This window comes from Penicillium soppii, assembly GCF_028829465.1.
Source record: "Penicillium soppii strain IBT 18220 chromosome Unknown utg000010l, whole genome shotgun sequence".
NCBI lineage: Eukaryota > Fungi > Ascomycota > Eurotiomycetes > Eurotiales > Aspergillaceae > Penicillium > Penicillium soppii.
The window spans coordinates 2,903,927-2,919,862 of NW_026643240.1; the positions used below are offsets into that span (position 1 = coordinate 2,903,927).

General features: G+C 50.0%; 7 protein-coding genes across 7 annotated transcripts; 2 read left to right on the plus strand and 5 right to left on the minus strand.

Moving 5' to 3' along the window:
* Window positions 1–21: 21 nt before the first annotated feature.
* Window positions 22–978, minus strand: N7529_011754 (HIG1 domain-containing protein; the record flags this gene model as incomplete). The annotated part of the gene is made up of 2 exons (XM_057247280.1): window positions 22–880; window positions 938–978. The coding sequence occupies 2 exons, from the start codon at window positions 976–978 to the stop codon at window positions 22–24; spliced, it is 900 nt and encodes a 299-aa protein (XP_057092629.1).
* Window positions 979–1,442: 464 nt separating this feature from the next.
* N7529_011755 (transcription factor SPN1) lies at window positions 1,443–2,925 on the minus strand (the record flags this gene model as incomplete). The annotated part of the gene is made up of 4 exons (XM_057247281.1): window positions 1,443–1,692; window positions 1,743–2,221; window positions 2,273–2,355; window positions 2,415–2,925. The coding sequence occupies 4 exons, from the start codon at window positions 2,923–2,925 to the stop codon at window positions 1,443–1,445; spliced, it is 1,323 nt and encodes a 440-aa protein (XP_057092630.1).
* Window positions 2,926–4,199: 1,274 nt separating this feature from the next.
* N7529_011756 (putative nucleoporin) lies at window positions 4,200–5,543 on the minus strand (the record flags this gene model as incomplete). Its single annotated transcript, XM_057247282.1, has 2 exons — window positions 4,200–5,011; window positions 5,069–5,543. The coding sequence occupies 2 exons, from the start codon at window positions 5,541–5,543 to the stop codon at window positions 4,200–4,202; spliced, it is 1,287 nt and encodes a 428-aa protein (XP_057092631.1).
* Window positions 5,544–6,127: 584 nt separating this feature from the next.
* On the plus strand, window positions 6,128–6,852 carry N7529_011757 (coiled-coil-helix-coiled-coil-helix domain-containing protein; the record flags this gene model as incomplete). The annotated part of the gene is made up of 4 exons (XM_057247283.1): window positions 6,128–6,147; window positions 6,225–6,452; window positions 6,514–6,646; window positions 6,754–6,852. The coding sequence occupies 4 exons, from the start codon at window positions 6,128–6,130 to the stop codon at window positions 6,850–6,852; spliced, it is 480 nt and encodes a 159-aa protein (XP_057092632.1).
* Window positions 6,853–8,373: 1,521 nt separating this feature from the next.
* On the plus strand, window positions 8,374–10,108 carry N7529_011758 (glycoside hydrolase family 71 protein; the record flags this gene model as incomplete). The annotated part of the gene is made up of 2 exons (XM_057247284.1): window positions 8,374–8,460; window positions 8,513–10,108. The coding sequence occupies 2 exons, from the start codon at window positions 8,374–8,376 to the stop codon at window positions 10,106–10,108; spliced, it is 1,683 nt and encodes a 560-aa protein (XP_057092633.1).
* Window positions 10,109–10,788: 680 nt separating this feature from the next.
* On the minus strand, window positions 10,789–12,097 carry N7529_011759 (acyl-CoA-binding domain-containing protein; the record flags this gene model as incomplete). Its single annotated transcript, XM_057247285.1, has 4 exons — window positions 10,789–11,728; window positions 11,788–11,860; window positions 11,913–12,026; window positions 12,082–12,097. The coding sequence occupies 4 exons, from the start codon at window positions 12,095–12,097 to the stop codon at window positions 10,789–10,791; spliced, it is 1,143 nt and encodes a 380-aa protein (XP_057092634.1).
* A 492-nt stretch (window positions 12,098–12,589) lies between these two features.
* N7529_011760 (putative GABA permease) lies at window positions 12,590–14,164 on the minus strand (the record flags this gene model as incomplete). The annotated part of the gene is made up of 1 exon (XM_057247286.1): window positions 12,590–14,164. One exon carries the CDS (start codon window positions 14,162–14,164, stop codon window positions 12,590–12,592), a length of 1,575 nt encoding a protein of 524 aa, XP_057092635.1.
* Between the last annotated feature and the right edge of the window lie 1,772 nt (window positions 14,165–15,936).

Below are 15,936 nucleotides of genomic sequence, written 5' to 3' on the forward strand. Positions count from 1 at the left end.
TCAAAGTAGAATTTGTCGTGATTAAGAGTGCTTCTTCTCGTCTTTCTTCTCATCCTTCTTCTTCTCAGTCTTAGAGTCCTTCTCATCATCGCTTTCCTCGGACTTTGACTCCTCTTCGGCAGGCTTGGTCTCTTTCTCAGTAGACTTGGAGTCCTTGGTTTTTTCAGCGGAGGCAGACGCATCGCCGGCCTTTTTCTGCTCAGTACCGTTGGCCTGCTGCTGGTTCTGGTGGTGCTCATAAAGGGACAGATGCTTAGAGTTCAAGCGCTCCTCCTCAGCAGCAACCATATCCTTCCAGAGATCACCCTCAGACTCACGCTCCTTGTGAACGGGCGCAGGCTCCGCAGCATCCTCGGTCTTAGCGGCATTCTTCTTCGCATCGAGCAAGCCACGACCACGGCGCTGATCGGAGATCTCAAATGCGGCAGAAGCACACAGCACACCGAGGGTCAGACCCTGGGCGTAGACACGGGCCTGGACGAGCTTCTGCTGGCCACTGAGGTAAGGGTTGCGACCGACAAGGACGAACGAACCAACCATAGATGCAATCCAGGTAGCGCTAACAATCTTGTATTTTTCGCGGCGGGCGAAGGCGACGGCGCGGTCGGTGAAGCTCAGGCCGCGGGTCTCCTCAGCACGAAGTCGCTCCTCGCGGTTCTCGTACCATTGGTATGCGGCGTTGCGTTCGTTTTCGTATGCGCGCGAGGCGTGGTCTGCGGCGATGATACCGGCGAAAGTACCCGAAGACGTCACCAGGAAGGATTTCATTGGAACAGTGAGGTTGCGGATTGTGTGGTAGCGGCGCGAAGCAAGAAGAACACCGGCAAGACCACCGGCAAGACCGACAAGGCCACCGACGGTGCCGCCTTTGACGACGGACCTATTGAGATTTGTTAGCGTGGGCTGGTGTCATCGGAAGTAAGCTGAATTTTCGTACCTGTAGTGGGCGTCTTCTTCTTCTTTAGTTAGAAGCTTCATTGTGTAGATATGTGGAGAAATAGTGTATTCAATTGGGGTGGGGAGATGTGTAAAGGCGAATCGTCTGATATATGAAGCGGAAGCAAAGGCCGGCATAGCATGACGTGGGTTGCGGGATCTGCTTTCGCCGTTTCATCCGTCGGTCTTATCTCGGCGTCCGGAACTGGCCTGCCGACTTTCGATTACAACAATTGCTTTTCTGTAGATCGTAGATCTGACATACTTTGAAGATTTACAATCTTTCTTGCTTTTATACCATTTTTGATTGGTTCTTAAAAAATCTGGCTATGCTTTGTTCACTGAAACTCTCGGAAGGGCGAAAAGATTACACCCAAATCCCTGGTATCAATCCCCGATTGATCCCGAACGCCCAAACGCCGCAAAAAAAATAATATCTCAAATACATGACGGAAGTGGTCGCGACCATAATAGACGCAGAAAAATTACAAATGGAGATGCCGCATCTACCGACGAGATGCCTTTCGCGCAGCAGCCTGTCGGGCCTGCATCTTGCGGAATCGATCCTCACCACTGGCACCAAGAGGACGAGCGTATTGGCTCTCCCGCACGGCTGTCTGGCGTGGAACAACGGAGTAACTGACGTTAGTACGGTCGACACGAGCACGGTTCATAAGGCGAGGGGGGAGCATTTCGAGAGCTCGAGCTTCTTCTTCGATCTCCTTATCAGTAGGACCAGCGCGCTTGACGACCTTTCTTTAGGAATGTTAATATTTGATTCAAAGGCTGTGCAGCGGATAACATACGTAGGATCGTAATCGGCATGCTGGTAGACACGCTTCGAGTAATCATCGCTGCGCTGAAGGATTGGTCGTGTCCACTCTGCCAGCAACTTCTCTGCCATTTCCTTGATGCGGCGCTCAGTGCGCTTGCTCTTGGTGTAGAAGACAATCACCTTTCCAATGCCACTAGCGATTAAAGCATCCTTGTTGATGGGTAGCTTTGTAATGGCAGTCAACAGATCGCGCTGGATGTTATAGGCAGGCATCGCTCCATCATCCAGGGGCTCCAGGAAGAATCGGACGGCCTCCAATAGATTGATCTCAGGATCGACCAAGGCATTGGTGTACTGGTTGCGGTTGAGAAGCATGATGACTTCGGGAAGTAGTTTCAGCTTGTGCATGGCCGGCTTTCCTTGTTGGCGACTAATCGCATCCATTTGCGCTGCGTGGGTCATGCGCTTGCGCATATCCTCGATTTCAGCATCTGCCATAGATTCCAGATCCTAGTAATGATCAGCATGAGTGTACCACTGCGAGCCGTGAAGTAAACCTACAATACCATCCTGCTTGCGGAAACGTCTCTTGGCTGGTTTCTTCATGGCTTCGTCCATGGCACGGTCAAGAGCTCGGCGACGTCCTATCAATCCAAAATCTGTCAGTATTCCGATGTAACAGTTCCCAATGTACTACACATACGTGTCTCTGGGTCAAGAGTTTCCTCGTCTGTATCAGGCTTGCTCTCGCGCTGCTTCTTCTCCCGTCGGCGGGAAGGGCCTGCCTCATCGTCCCCATCTTCAGCAGCTCTACGACTCTTTTTCTCACGGCGACCCTCCTTGCGGCGCGGACGACTCTCGCCATCCTCGGTGCGCTTGCGCTTGTGACGGCCGATGAGTTTCAGGTTGTCTTCGTCAATCGCGAGTTGAGGGCGGTCCTCAAGGTCGACGTTCTCAGGGTCGAAATTCTCGAATTCTGCCTCGTCGACCTCGGATAGGATAGACTCGTCGTCTGAAATTTTGTCGTCATCGTCCTCGTCTTCACCCGCTTGCTCATCTGCACCATCATCTGCGTTGGCTTCTATCTCAGCGGCAGGCTCGGCAGCATTCTCAAACGCGTCGTCATCACCGGCAACGGGGGTTGCGACGTTCTCGGTCACTTCGTGCTCGGGCGCGGCAGGCGAACCGACTGTGGGCTCGGGGGAAGCGGACATTTCGACTCGCGTATGGATAAAAGGAAGGTTTTGAATGAAGAAAAGATGGAACAAATTGCGGAGACCAGGTTGGGATGTTCCGCGAATAAGTCACGGTATGTTATCTGGATCCCGACGCTTCTCCGCAAGGTCAACTGGCGCTATTGACACCAGAACGATGTTGTCAATATGTAATTGAAGCTTGAATTATCGATAGAAGCCCAAGAGGAGCTTCTCGGAATGTGAAGTCAACAAATTCCGAGTGGTTAATTAGAGAGGGGTGGTAGCGAAGGCAAAACCTCAAGTGAGAGAAGGAGACTTGGTCTGTGCTCCCGTGATTTCTTTCTCCAGTCGCCGTCTGCGAACAACTTCGCAACAACTTCTTAACATCAATCCCAGTAATCTTATATCTTTCCTTTCGACTTTTTATCGTTATCAAAATGTTTGCCCCAGGTAAGCTCGAAATTATATGCAGCTATGCTCTCCTGATCACAGGCTAACAATATATTTCCAGGCCAAGAACAGATTTCCCCAGCCGAGATCAAGGTCAGCCTCATACTTTGAACTTTGGGTCAGAAGACATCTGATATTAACATCACTCACAGGCTGCTGAGATTGAGGCTAGCCAGACTGTCCAGGCCGCTCTCGCCGGTGCTTTCCTCCTCTACCTATGTAAGTTGATGCATTTCCTGCGAGCTTCTGAGCACACAACTTGGGACGCGCACAACAAGGATACATTTGAAATCTGGAGACTGATCCTCTATTGCATCTATAGCCCCCTTCGCCGTCGACTTCGTTCGCAAGTTCCTTTAAACGGTTGACCCGTTTCCAATCCCTCCGTTTTCTTGCATTTCTCGGGTTGTGATCGCTGGTTATGATTTCGCGATGTGGTGCATATTGGATAATTGATACTTTCCCTTGATTGGCCTATAGTTTAGCCAAAATTTGGTGTTATGGGCAACGCGATGGATGGAAGGCTCTCGAAACTCATCTAAGTCTAAAATTGTACCATTTGAATCTGTTTGATAGTGACGGTTGGGATATGTATTACTATTGTATATCTTTTTTGTAGTTTGAGGTTCGTGGATATAGAGCAAATCAAGAAATTGCAATATATTAAAGTATGAGAACCGTGAAAGGATAAGAACTTATAGAGTATTCAGTGAAGATGATAGTATTCAAATATGCATTACAGTGACCCAGTCCCCAAGAACGCCAGTACCCCGATGACCGTGGACGTCAAGTCCAGAAATGTGTAGAAAGTTGAGATTCGAATGGCAGAGTGTTATAGCAGTTTAATGCCCAATGGCCTTCTCAGTCTCCGCGAAGTCACTTTTGATTGACTCCATCTCCTTCTGCAGATGTTGGATCTGGGAGTGGTAGTCATCTAGGATCTGCAGAATATTGTTAGTGGACTGTTCAGAAGGTGTAACATAAACCCGAGAGGGACCAACCTTCTTCGCTGTCTTCAATGTCTGCTCGTCAATTTCATCGTCTGCCTGCGTCACGTTCACGCCGGCACGGTCCAACTCTACTTGTAGTCGCTTAGAGTGCTCGTGGATAGCCAGCATACGGGCCCAAATTTCTTCGGCGCGACCATTGAGAGATGGGTCGAACACATCACGTTCCAGGTCGAACAGCTTCTTCTTCAACTCCTCCTCGGCTTCATCCATGGCGTAGCCTCGGTTGCGAAGAATTTGTGTCTTCGCGGCAAGCGCGAGGCACCGCTTGCTCAGAATCATGTGCTTTCGACGACAGTCGGCGATCTTAACAGAAATGTTGAGGTCGTGCTTCGAGAGGAGTCCAGTCAGGCAGTTATTGATCTCATGCAGGCGCGACTGCATCATAGTGAGGAAATCCCTTTGTCGCTGGGCGCGCTTGCCGAGATCCCAGAAGCCCTTGACGAGCACAGGAACATACCCTGGGCCCGGACGTTTGCGCAATGCCTCCTCCCATTTAGATTCGTCATCCTCGGGGCCAGGTTGGTAGAACGGCGCGGCCTCCTCACCAACATTGTTATACAAATAAGCTCGGAATGGAGATGTCTGGCTCGGCGGGTCCCATTTATCCTTGATAATAGCAACTTGCATAGGGACAGTTCGATGCACTGGAAACAGATTTCGTCAGTAATGTTTTGCAATGCAAACAAACGAGATGTCCTCACCTCCAGTTATCGCACGGCCGGGAGACCAAAGACTTGATGAGAGGGAAGGCTGCTGCTGCTGCTGAGATTGTGGTGTTGCCATCGTAGTTTGGCCGAATTGGGATTGCTGCGGTTGCTGCGCCTGCTGCTGTTGTCCACCAAAGACACTGCTCTGCTGTTGGTTATTGGAATTGACACCCCCGAATAATCCTCCGGTCGCGGTCGATGGTTGCTGTTGCTGCTGCTGCTGCTGCTGCTGTAGTGGCTGCGCACCACCAAATAGACTTCCAGTTTGCTGTTGGTTGGCATTGGTGCTGGGAGCACCTGCGCCGAACATTCCAGTTCCTGTCGATGATTGGTTTTGTGTTCCGCCGAACAGAGAGCTGGTGGGCTGGGCTGGTGCTGCCGGGGCACCAAAGGGACTTGGCTTGTTCGCATTATTGCCAAATAGTGAAGAGGTTGCCTGGGGCTGGCTTGCGCCGAAGAGAGTCGACATGCTGGGCGAACAGTACGGGCGAGGTGATTCCGAGGGAAAAAAAATAGAGAGCACGGAGTGTAAGCGCGTCAATGGCTTCACAGGGAGCCGGCGCGATCAAATCAAAAGCACTGAGTTGATTTGATGGCAGACTCAAATTGCATACTCCAAGGGGGTGAGGTGGTGCAAGTCAAAAAGCTGAGGGGTTCCTGGATGGAGCTCTTGGGCCGAGCAAGATGAGATCCAAAGCTCACTTTGTTTTTGGTCACGTGATGGAAATTCTGCACGCCTTCAATTTCGTTGTCTATTGAAAATGGTTCTAAAGAACAATTGATTTATTCTCAGTAGACTTTGCCTCTTTATTTTGATCGGCAGTCTATCTTTTCTGCATTCATATGTTCTCCAGACATTGTCGACTCTCATTTTCGTATTTTATACCTCGAGCCTTCTTGAAAAGATGACATAATCAATAATTCTCAGCCAATCAGCATCGAGTCAAAGAAACCGACCTTTCATTCCATCGCAGCCCGCAGCTCTTGATCTCCAAGTCTTGCCTCAATTGCATCTCTTTCCCCTCACAGTCGTTCCGACAAGCTACCGTCGCCATGTCTAACCGAGAAGCCCGGTATGAACTTTATTCATACCCATTTAATCCCCGTCAAACTCCACGTGGAATACTGACATCCATCCCTCTGCGCACAGCTTCAGCCAGACTGTCCTGGTGGACACCACCCCCATGCCCGACCACATCCCCAAGGTGGAAGAAATCGGTGCCACATCTGCGCCTCTCATGAGCGCGGCCTACTTCATCGGAGACCGGTGCAAGGCCTTCAACGATGACTTCATGAAGTGCAAGGACGAGTCCAACGGCCGCGGGGAGATCGACTGCTTGAAGGAGGGCCGGAAGGTGACGCGTTGTGCCGCTAGCGTGTAAGTTTCCGCATATCGCGAATTCATGTTCAATTGAGCCGGAAATATTGACCTGTCGCAGTATCAAGGACATCAACACCCACTGCCTGGACCAGTTCAAGGCCCACTGGGAGTGCCTCGAGAACAACAACCACCAATTGTGGGAGTGCCGCAGGGCCGAGATGCAACTCAACAACTGTGTCTTTGACAAATTGGTATGAGATCCGCGCTCCTGTATTCGATGGTTACAATCCTGCATCAATTGCATTCGCCATCATTTAGGACTATAGCTGACATACTGTTTTTTTTTTGTTCCTTGTAGGGCTTGAAGAAAACCCTCCCAGGTGCTCCTGAGAACCAGGTCCCTGTTCACCTGCGCCCCAAGCAAAAATACGCTCAGTACCCCGGACCCCAGTGGTAAACACTCCCTCGGCCTCACTTATCCTCTTTAGACTGGCCTTGATTACACCCACACATTTCTCTCTCATAATCTGGGCTTTGTCGTTTTCCTATATCACTGTTTTGTTTGGATGCTCGACCGTTAAAATGGTCCATGTTTGTGTAAATATCTCCCGGCATCATGAATGGTTACATGATTTTCTGCAATCTCCAAATCCCTCTTTTGTCCACAAAATAATATGCGGACGATTTTCTCTCTTTTGGTACGCGTTATCTTCCCCTCCTTGTGAGACTGCTCAAAAGCGCACGGCATGGATCGGGGTTCAAAGCTTCGGATTCTGCCAACAGTCAGCTATGCGTGTGGCTTGATTCATGGTTGTTATAACTTAAGATGTGCTTCGTGCTAGGCGGATATTACTATGCATGCATTTCTGCCTGCTAGGATTTACCATCTCCTACCACTTGTGGAGGATATTCCGGGTCGAGGTCAAAGGCCACACACCGAGTCTCACTGCTGAAACACAACGGTCCAATAATTTAGGCATTCATTCTCGTTGTTTGTACATATCTTGCTATCAAGAGTTGTGCTCTTCTTTCTGCCACTAGCCATGTTAGCCGGTGCACGACTGTCCGAGGCCAGCAGGCTTCTGCGCTTAGCCGTGCAACAGCGTCCCTTCGCATCAAACCGAAACATATCAGAACGCAAGCTAAGAAACGATAAATCGGTTTATCTCCACGATGATCTCAACATACAAGGATGGCTTTAGCCAACGAGAACATCTATCACCGTCGGCCAATGTTTTGACTGCCATCCAAGATATTAACTCTGGCATTGATCCAGGCTTCGTAGCCTCGGCATGGCTAGATGTATCAAGGTAAGCACGGTATAACCATACTACTCTAAACATATCCTGATCCGGCCTAAGATACTGTTCTTAGCTCGATAGCTCAAGCCTTCTGCAAAGTCGAGATTGAAATGGCAAATCAAAAACGTTTTATACCCCGGATCAGTCCATATCTCACATCTTTTTTCACCTGACACGGGTGCAGGGATTCAGCCGGCTGATTCAGATGAGGAATCAAGCCCTATTCCCGAGCTTCCGATTACTAGTGTAACTAGATTTGTGATTGAGCTGAAACATATCTCATGTACCTTTCGGTAGTAATTTGCTATATCCATCGCGATCAACAACTCTGGCAGAGTAAGTGAAGTATCCAACTCGGAACATACAAAAAAACATTTCAGCATAGTTAAACTATGTAAGTTATACGAAAGCATGTAGTAGGGGTAGCGCAAAACGGTTGGATCCCGATGTACCAATGACGGACCTCCGGCATCTATCTATAGACCCATCCGTAGACAAACAAGAACTACCAGAGGCATACAACAGGTATCTAACTCTCCATGGGGTTCCGTGCATGTGTGCAACAGTAAATTAGTACATATTCATACAAGAGCCACCCTTGGTTCCCTTGTGATTCATGATTTCCCATCTTTTCGTGTCACTTGCGTCTATAGTCGAAACCTAGCATCTCAGTCGCTATGAAACCACCAACAATACTCTTTATTCTATCATTATGGAAGATAGTTCACCATGTTCAAGCAGCGGCCGTGTTTGCACATTTCATGGTATCGCCTCCAACCTGTTTATATCTTCCATCCACTGACATATATTGCTCAGGTATATAATTCGGAAAACTTTACTCTCTATGACTGGGAGATAAACATCGCCGAGGCTCAGAAGGCCCACCTGGATGCCTTCGCGCTGAACCTCGCGTACAATTTTCCAACAAACAACCGCTCCCTCGAAAATGCTTTCAAAGCGGCGAACACGCTGCACTTCAAACTCTTATTCTCCTTCGACTACGTAGGGAACGGCGCCTGGCCCGAGGGCGATGTCATTGCCATAATCAACAGATACAAAGACAATCCAGCATACTATCAACACAAAGGCAAGCCTTTCGTCTCAACATTTGAGGGCTCTGCAAACGCCACCGACTGGTCCACAATCAAGAAGTATGCAGATTGCTTCTTTGTGCCAGGCTGGTCAGGCTTAGGAGCAAAGGAAGCACTGGCAGTTGCCCCGGGCGTTCCTGACGGGCTATTCTCCTGGGCAGCATGGCCCGAGGGCTCAGACCCTATAAACACCTACATTGACTCGACATATATGCAATGGCTCAAAGACGCGGGTGACCTACCCTACATGATGCCCGTCTCACCATGGTTCTACACCAATCTGCCAGGCTACGATAAGAACTGGATCTGGAATGGCGATAACCTGTGGTACGACCGATGGCAACAAGTGCTATCATTAAAGCCGGAATTTGTAGAGATAATCTCGTGGAACGATTACGGCGAGTCGCACTATATCGGCCCGCTGCATGACGATGCCTATGCGACCTTTGAGATTGGCAATGCAAGCTACAACTATGCTGCTGATTACCCCCATGATGGCTGGCGAGACTTCCTTCCTTTCATCATTGAGTTGTATAAGACTGGCAACTCGAACATTAAATCCGAGGGTGTCACTGCTTGGTTTCGTCAGGCGCCCGGCAAGGCTTGCACGAATGGTGGTACAATGGGCAATACCGAAACGCATGGGCAGAAATTAATCCCGCCCACGGATGTCTTGTTAGACGAAGTGTTCTACTCTGCCCTTCTCCACTCTTCGGCCGCTGTAGATGTAGTGGTCGATATTGGAGGAGTTACACAAGATGGGAAATGGAAGAACAAGCCCACTGGCCAGACCGGTCTGTACCATGGAAGTGTACCGTTCGATGGCAATACTGGTCAAGTTGTAGTGACCGTTTCGCGGAGAGGGAAGGCCATTGCTGAAATGCGCGGCGCATCGATCTCGAATTCGTGCCTGGATGATATTCAGAACTGGAATGCTTGGGTTGGCTCTGACTTCGGGAAGAACTTGACCAAAAACGCAACTCAAACTACAACTGCCTCTCATGCGAAGCCTACCTCATCGGCGGTTTCTGCTGCGCCAGCTTTGCTTGCCTTGGCCCGGGTTCCCTTTACGATACTATTTGTGGCTTTGGTGGCCACTATGGTTTCTGCGAGCCTGACGCATGCTGGGCATAATACCCTGTCTTATAGCTCGACTGTGGACTTTTCTACCTTCACCTACGCAGGTGTTCCATATAGCTTTGGTAATGGCTATTACTCCACGGAGAGTGACGCTTTGACTTTGCCGTTTACTGCAAGGGATATCGCAACCTCGGCCGATGATTCATCTTGGGAAATTGATTGGTCTTTTGAGCGACAGTGAGATATCGAGTTGCTGGTGACGGACATGTTGTTTTGGCGGGCCGTATTTATCATGATACGATATATAACGGGGAGTAATAGTGGTCCTATAATCTTGAGAGCTATACCGGCAGATATATTGAAGCAGATCGTTGGTTGTTCGTTGGCGCTTTGGAACTTGGCCAGTTCTATATAATATAAATCAAATAAATGATCAAGAACCATACTGAACGACTTTAGAGAAAAGAGTAACAGATAGGAATCTATGATGATCTAAACTGTACTTCTAAGCATAACTCGCATGAAGTCCGACATTACACCATCCATCTAATCTGATATATGCCTGTTCCCAGGAAAGGAAACAAACTCATGCGTTCCCTTTTGATTACCACCTCTGCCAACATGAGGCCTGCCCCAAGACACAAAGCACACCCCAAACAAGAAACAAGCCAGATAGAAGTGCAAAAGGAAAAGAAGAAGAACTCCCAACCTGAAATTGAAACCCATATATACTGGACAAAGGAAAGATAGAAAAAATAGAAACAAGAAAGGTAAGTAATCCAAGGACACCAAAGCATGTAGAGCAGAGTGAGGGAATAGCCATGAAGCCAAAAAAATGCATGCAAAAGAAGCGAAAGAAAAGGAGAGACCCAAGCAGACCATCAACAAAGATCAAAGGCCAAGAAAAGAACAGAAAAGCCATCAAGGCAAGATAGGCATCCTCTTCAACTGAATGCCCCTAACCCTCCCAAGCCTCCCTTTAACAGCCGCCCAACCAGTCTTAAGCCGATCTTCAACCCTTCGATCCCCCCTCAGCCGCATCCAGATCAAAAGCATGCCCAGCATAGCAATATCAACCAGAATCTGCCGCACAGCAACCCAAACCATCCACTTCACCCAAGCCCACAGCCCATTGCGCCTCCGCTGCGCGACAGTCCGCGCCTCCATCTGCTCTCGCACGGCCGCAATCTCCGCCGTCATTTTCGTCAACGCTTGCTCAACGCGTCGCCGCCATCGACTATCCTTCGGCCCCGGGATGCCAGACTGGGAATGTGACTGCGAATGAGCGTGCGAGTGCGAGCCACGCAGACCCGTCCCGCCGCTGTCAATACTCATCCCGGAAACAGGGTTGCGCCGGAGTTTCGGCCGCGAGACATCGGTGTGCGTATTCGTGTTTGTGTTTGTGTTTGTTGTGCTGGCATCTGCGTCCGCGTCGTCATGCTCATATAGACTATCACGCGCTTCTTCGAACTCCTCGTCTTCATCTTCGTCCTCACCCCGATCGTTCTGATAAGACTCTTCCTCGGGCTGGCTGACAGGGCTCAGAACCCGCAGTCTGGAATCGCGATCCCCGGCCGTCCGGCGCGGCCTCTCGTATTCTTCAGACTGCGCCAAGCGACCCCCGATACTCCCATAGGCACTGCGTGATAGCGGCGGGACACCGACGGTATTAAGCGGGCTCGAGGAGGACGAGGACGAAGCGTTGAATTTTATTTGGTCCCAGACGAACTCGAGCTCCGCGACGAGTTCCCGTGCCTCGGCTGTTTGTGACGCGTATTCGTGCATTGTCTCGATGAGCGTGCCGATATACTGGCGTTTGGCTTCGGTGCGCGATAAGTCGCGCTGTGCATACCATGCATCCCTGTAGTCCGTTAGTATGGGGTGTGGATGTAGAGGGCCTGGGATCGGCATTCGACATACCATTTCTCGCACTCTGCGTGCACCTCCGGTGTGTTCCCGATCGGTCGATCCATGACACCCTCCACATCCCCCTCTAGTGCTGTATTAGCTCTATTATTCCCGCGGGCTTCGTATTTCCCACTCACCCATGCTCTGTTTATACAAGCCATATAGCTTTAGCCGCTCGGCGGAGGGAGGTCGCGCGGTGCCGCTCCGGGGAATCCTCTTAACGGTATTGAGGGCATGAACGAAGACCCGATCTGCGGTGTCAAGGTGTCAGTGGGCGGGCGAAGCAGGGAGGGTGCATGTACGCACCTACAGAGTCCGACATGGTGCGATAAGAGTTCCGGGGTGCCCTTTCATGGAAGCGGGGTTGGGCATCGGCTTGCGCGGGTTGACCTCATGGAGAGCGAGTTTGATGTCGGGATGTATGTATCGCAGGATTCGAGCTGTGGGAGACGCTGGGAGCTGGAATGGCAAGGGGGGCTTGTTGATAGGGAGTTCCCCTTCGTTATCGGGAAAGCTGCGATTTTCCCCGGGCGCTCGGCTTGGCTTTTTCCCCGGATTGGAAGTGAAAATGGAGTCTATTGTATATTGAGGGGACTCCAATCATATGCCGAAGAGAGAGAAAAAAACAAGACCGACGTTGAAATTCGTCTCGTGCCTATCACGGCAAAGTGGCGTGTTGGACCGCGGCTCTCGGGGAGATCGTCAGGGCACCTGTGATTCTCCGCGAACTCGACTCCAATTTCCGTGTACACAGTCTTGAAAAAGGCAATCATTTAATTTATTTAGAAAAACAAGCTAAAAAATAATATACAGACTACTCGCTCGGCATCTTCTTAACCATGTCGAGTGAGTTCTCGGCATCCACCACTGTGCCTGTAATAAGCTCTGTAGCAGCGCGAGCCTCATCACCACTAACCGGGGGCCCAGTAAAGTGTTTCCGGGCATAGACAAAGTACCACAAGACACTGATACCACCAAATCCAGCGAAAACAACACTGGCATAATTCATCGACTCGGGGGTAACCGGCAACGTTACAGGCATACAGAAGAGAGCGATCGCAAGAACAATCCACGCAATAGTAATACAGTTAATTGCGAACCCGAACCGACCAACAGAAAAAGAAGACCCCTTCACGTCGCGCCGACCACGAACCAAAGAGATAAGAATCGGAAGACCGTACGAAGCCGATAGACAAATCGTAGCGACGCCCGTGAATGAATTGAACGCAGCGGTGGATCCGAAATAGATCAGGCCCAAGAGTCCATCAACGACAGCCGACAAAACAATCGCCCAGACCGGCACGTCCAGCTTCTTGTTCACTTTTCGCCAGAGCCTGAAGCCCGGGATTGCGCCGTCGCGGGCGAACGCGTACGTGCAGCGACTCGCTGCGGTGAGAGACCCAATGCCGGCAAAAAGCATGATTCCCAGAATCAAGAAAAGCAGACCGAAGCCGCCGCCCGCGGATCCGGTCACGGTCTTGAAGAGCAGGCCGATAGGCTGGCCGCTCGCGACGTCGCGGAGCATCTGCACGTTGGGCATCACGAAAAGGATCGGGATCAGGTAGAAGAGACCGGTGATGCCGGCTGCTACGACCGAGAGGACGATTGCTTTGGGGACTTCACGGTGGGGGTTTTGCACTTCTTCGCACATGGCTGCGACCATTCCGTAGCCGGTTAGGGTGTAAGCTGCCTGTAGCAGGCCGACAAAGAAGGCCCAGCCATCGGGCCAGCCGCTGGATGAGGCATCGTAGTGGGCGAAGACGAACTCGGCATCTCGGCGGTCGTCTGCCATTGTAAGGAGGGTGACGAGGATGATGATCACGCTGCCTGCCGTCCAGAAGATACAGACTTTGTTTATTAGGTCGAGGTAACGGGAGAAGAAGATGTTGACGAGGGCGCAGAAGAGCATCACGGCCCAGAACATCAGCACGGTCTGCCAGGCATTTGCGACGAAGCTCTCGTCGAATATTGAGATTGCGCTGAGGATCAGCTGGCCGCCGGAGAAGATGATGCTCAGCGTGACGGTCCAATTACCAACGAGGGTTAGCCAGCCGTCGATGAAGGACATTAGCGGTGCCCAGCGACGCGTGGAGAGCATCGCGCTCCAATAATATACGCCTCCGGCAGTTGGGTATACGGCACAAATCTCAGCGAGCGAGGCGGCGATAGCGATTGAGATTAGGGTGACGAAAACCCAGCCCCAGATGATTGTCACGGAGAGGCCATCCGCGAGGGTAATGTAGAGGGTTGTGCTGAGACCGAAGGGGGCAGCCATAATAGCGAAGGATAGACCGAGGATGCTCATCATGCTTAAATTTCGAGGTAATTCACTCTTGTAGCCCATAGCGGCCAACGCCTCGTCGGCGGTGCCATCTGTCGAGGATCGCATGGTCAATTGGATGTGTGAAGCATGTGTGAAGCAATACACCTGTGGGCAGAAGACGTTTATCAAGTGCAGGTATATAAGGTTTAAGGCAGAATGCAACCCCGCATGAAATACATGGCGCGGTCCGAGACCGCGCAAATGAGAGTTGAGGCGAAAGAGTAATACCAATGATAGGCAGTGAGGGAGGGAATTTGGCAGGGCAATCGACTCTTATCATAGTCTCGTGGTCACCCCTAAGCAATTTCAGTCAAATGTCTTACCGTGACCTAATAGTATACCCCGATAAGACACGGGCAATTGATCCACTTTCCCCTTACCTATGTATTGTAGTTACCTTACGGAGTAAATAACTATGTATTCATGATCCTTGGATTCAAAGATAAAGAACCCATCGGCATAAGATCATATTATGATACATACCTGAGTATGGGATCAATAGATAGACTCTTTTAAGTCTAAAGTCCACGTGGTGTAATCCGGATCCAAAGTCAATTCAAACGAGAACCGCCTAGATCGACATGGTTCATATCTAGGACCGCTGATGATAAGGTTTATCCAGGTAAAAGACCGCGATTAATAATTCCATAATCCCTTAATGAATGTATATTCCTCATATAGATACTGGTGATCCTAGCCAAGTCACTCGGAATTAAAACTGTCTGTTGAAAACAAAAAGAACAGGAGTATTCGTAGCAAAACCACATACCAGTCTACAATACACAATCTTGCAAGCCGGAGATCCTCCCCGGCTACAAGGCTTGACATCATATGAAGATCAACAGTGGGGTTTCCTGAACCAAATCATATCTTGGCTCAAAGGGTGACCTCCAGAAGAACGTTCCAATAATATAGAAAGAACGTGACCGTATATGTATTGACTGAGAAGATTACGAACAACTCTTATACAGATGCAGTTATCATCTGATGAGAAGATCTGAGACGCCTGCATTTGAATCACTGGCTTCGGTTCAAACGCGGAGGGTTTCGGCTCGAGATATGGATAGTAGATTGCGGGGGCTGGTATGAGGATACCACTTGTGGGGCAAGTTGGGTTGCAGCAGATGCTTGAAATTGAGAATAGAGATAATTGTTATGTCCAAGGGGTGTGAATCTGCCGGGATCTTGGCCTTCCTTCGATCATGACTCAGTTTGAGACTTAAAGTGATATACATGTAACTATGCATCTAGGTAAATCTTGAATGAGAGTATCTACGAAAAGAACAGGATATTTAAATGATTCATTGCACACATACATCAAGGTCACACGAGGTGACGGCTGCCACATCAGGAACATGCTGCGAAGACTCCACGAATATTCAGGGAGCTGAGCAATCGATGAGCGCCAGGATGGATATATCAACCGGAAGCGGGAAAACACATTTCCACGGATCCGCACACTTCCTCAGAAGAGTTCTCGGGAGGGTGGGTTTGGGGGTAAAGGGGGGTATCAAAGGGGGGGATAAAGCACAAAGGTGAACCAGTGATCTCGCTGGGGTTCGAAGAAAAGAAATTTTTTTCTTGTTTGATCAGATATCTAATGGGACAAGGGGGTGACCTCAGGATCAGTGAGGGTGGGCGGAAGTAGGCCCGGATGTTGAAGGGGCGAAGGCCATGAATGAGATAGAGAGATGGTAAAAGGCTGGGAGGCTTTTTCGGTCGCAAAGGAACCGTGCAAGTTGGAACTCCGTCTATGTGGCCACTCCAGTCTGTCTTCTCCGAACGAGAGTCGGGAGTCGCGCCTCGAAAGAGGAAAATAATGATCGAAAGAAATGAAA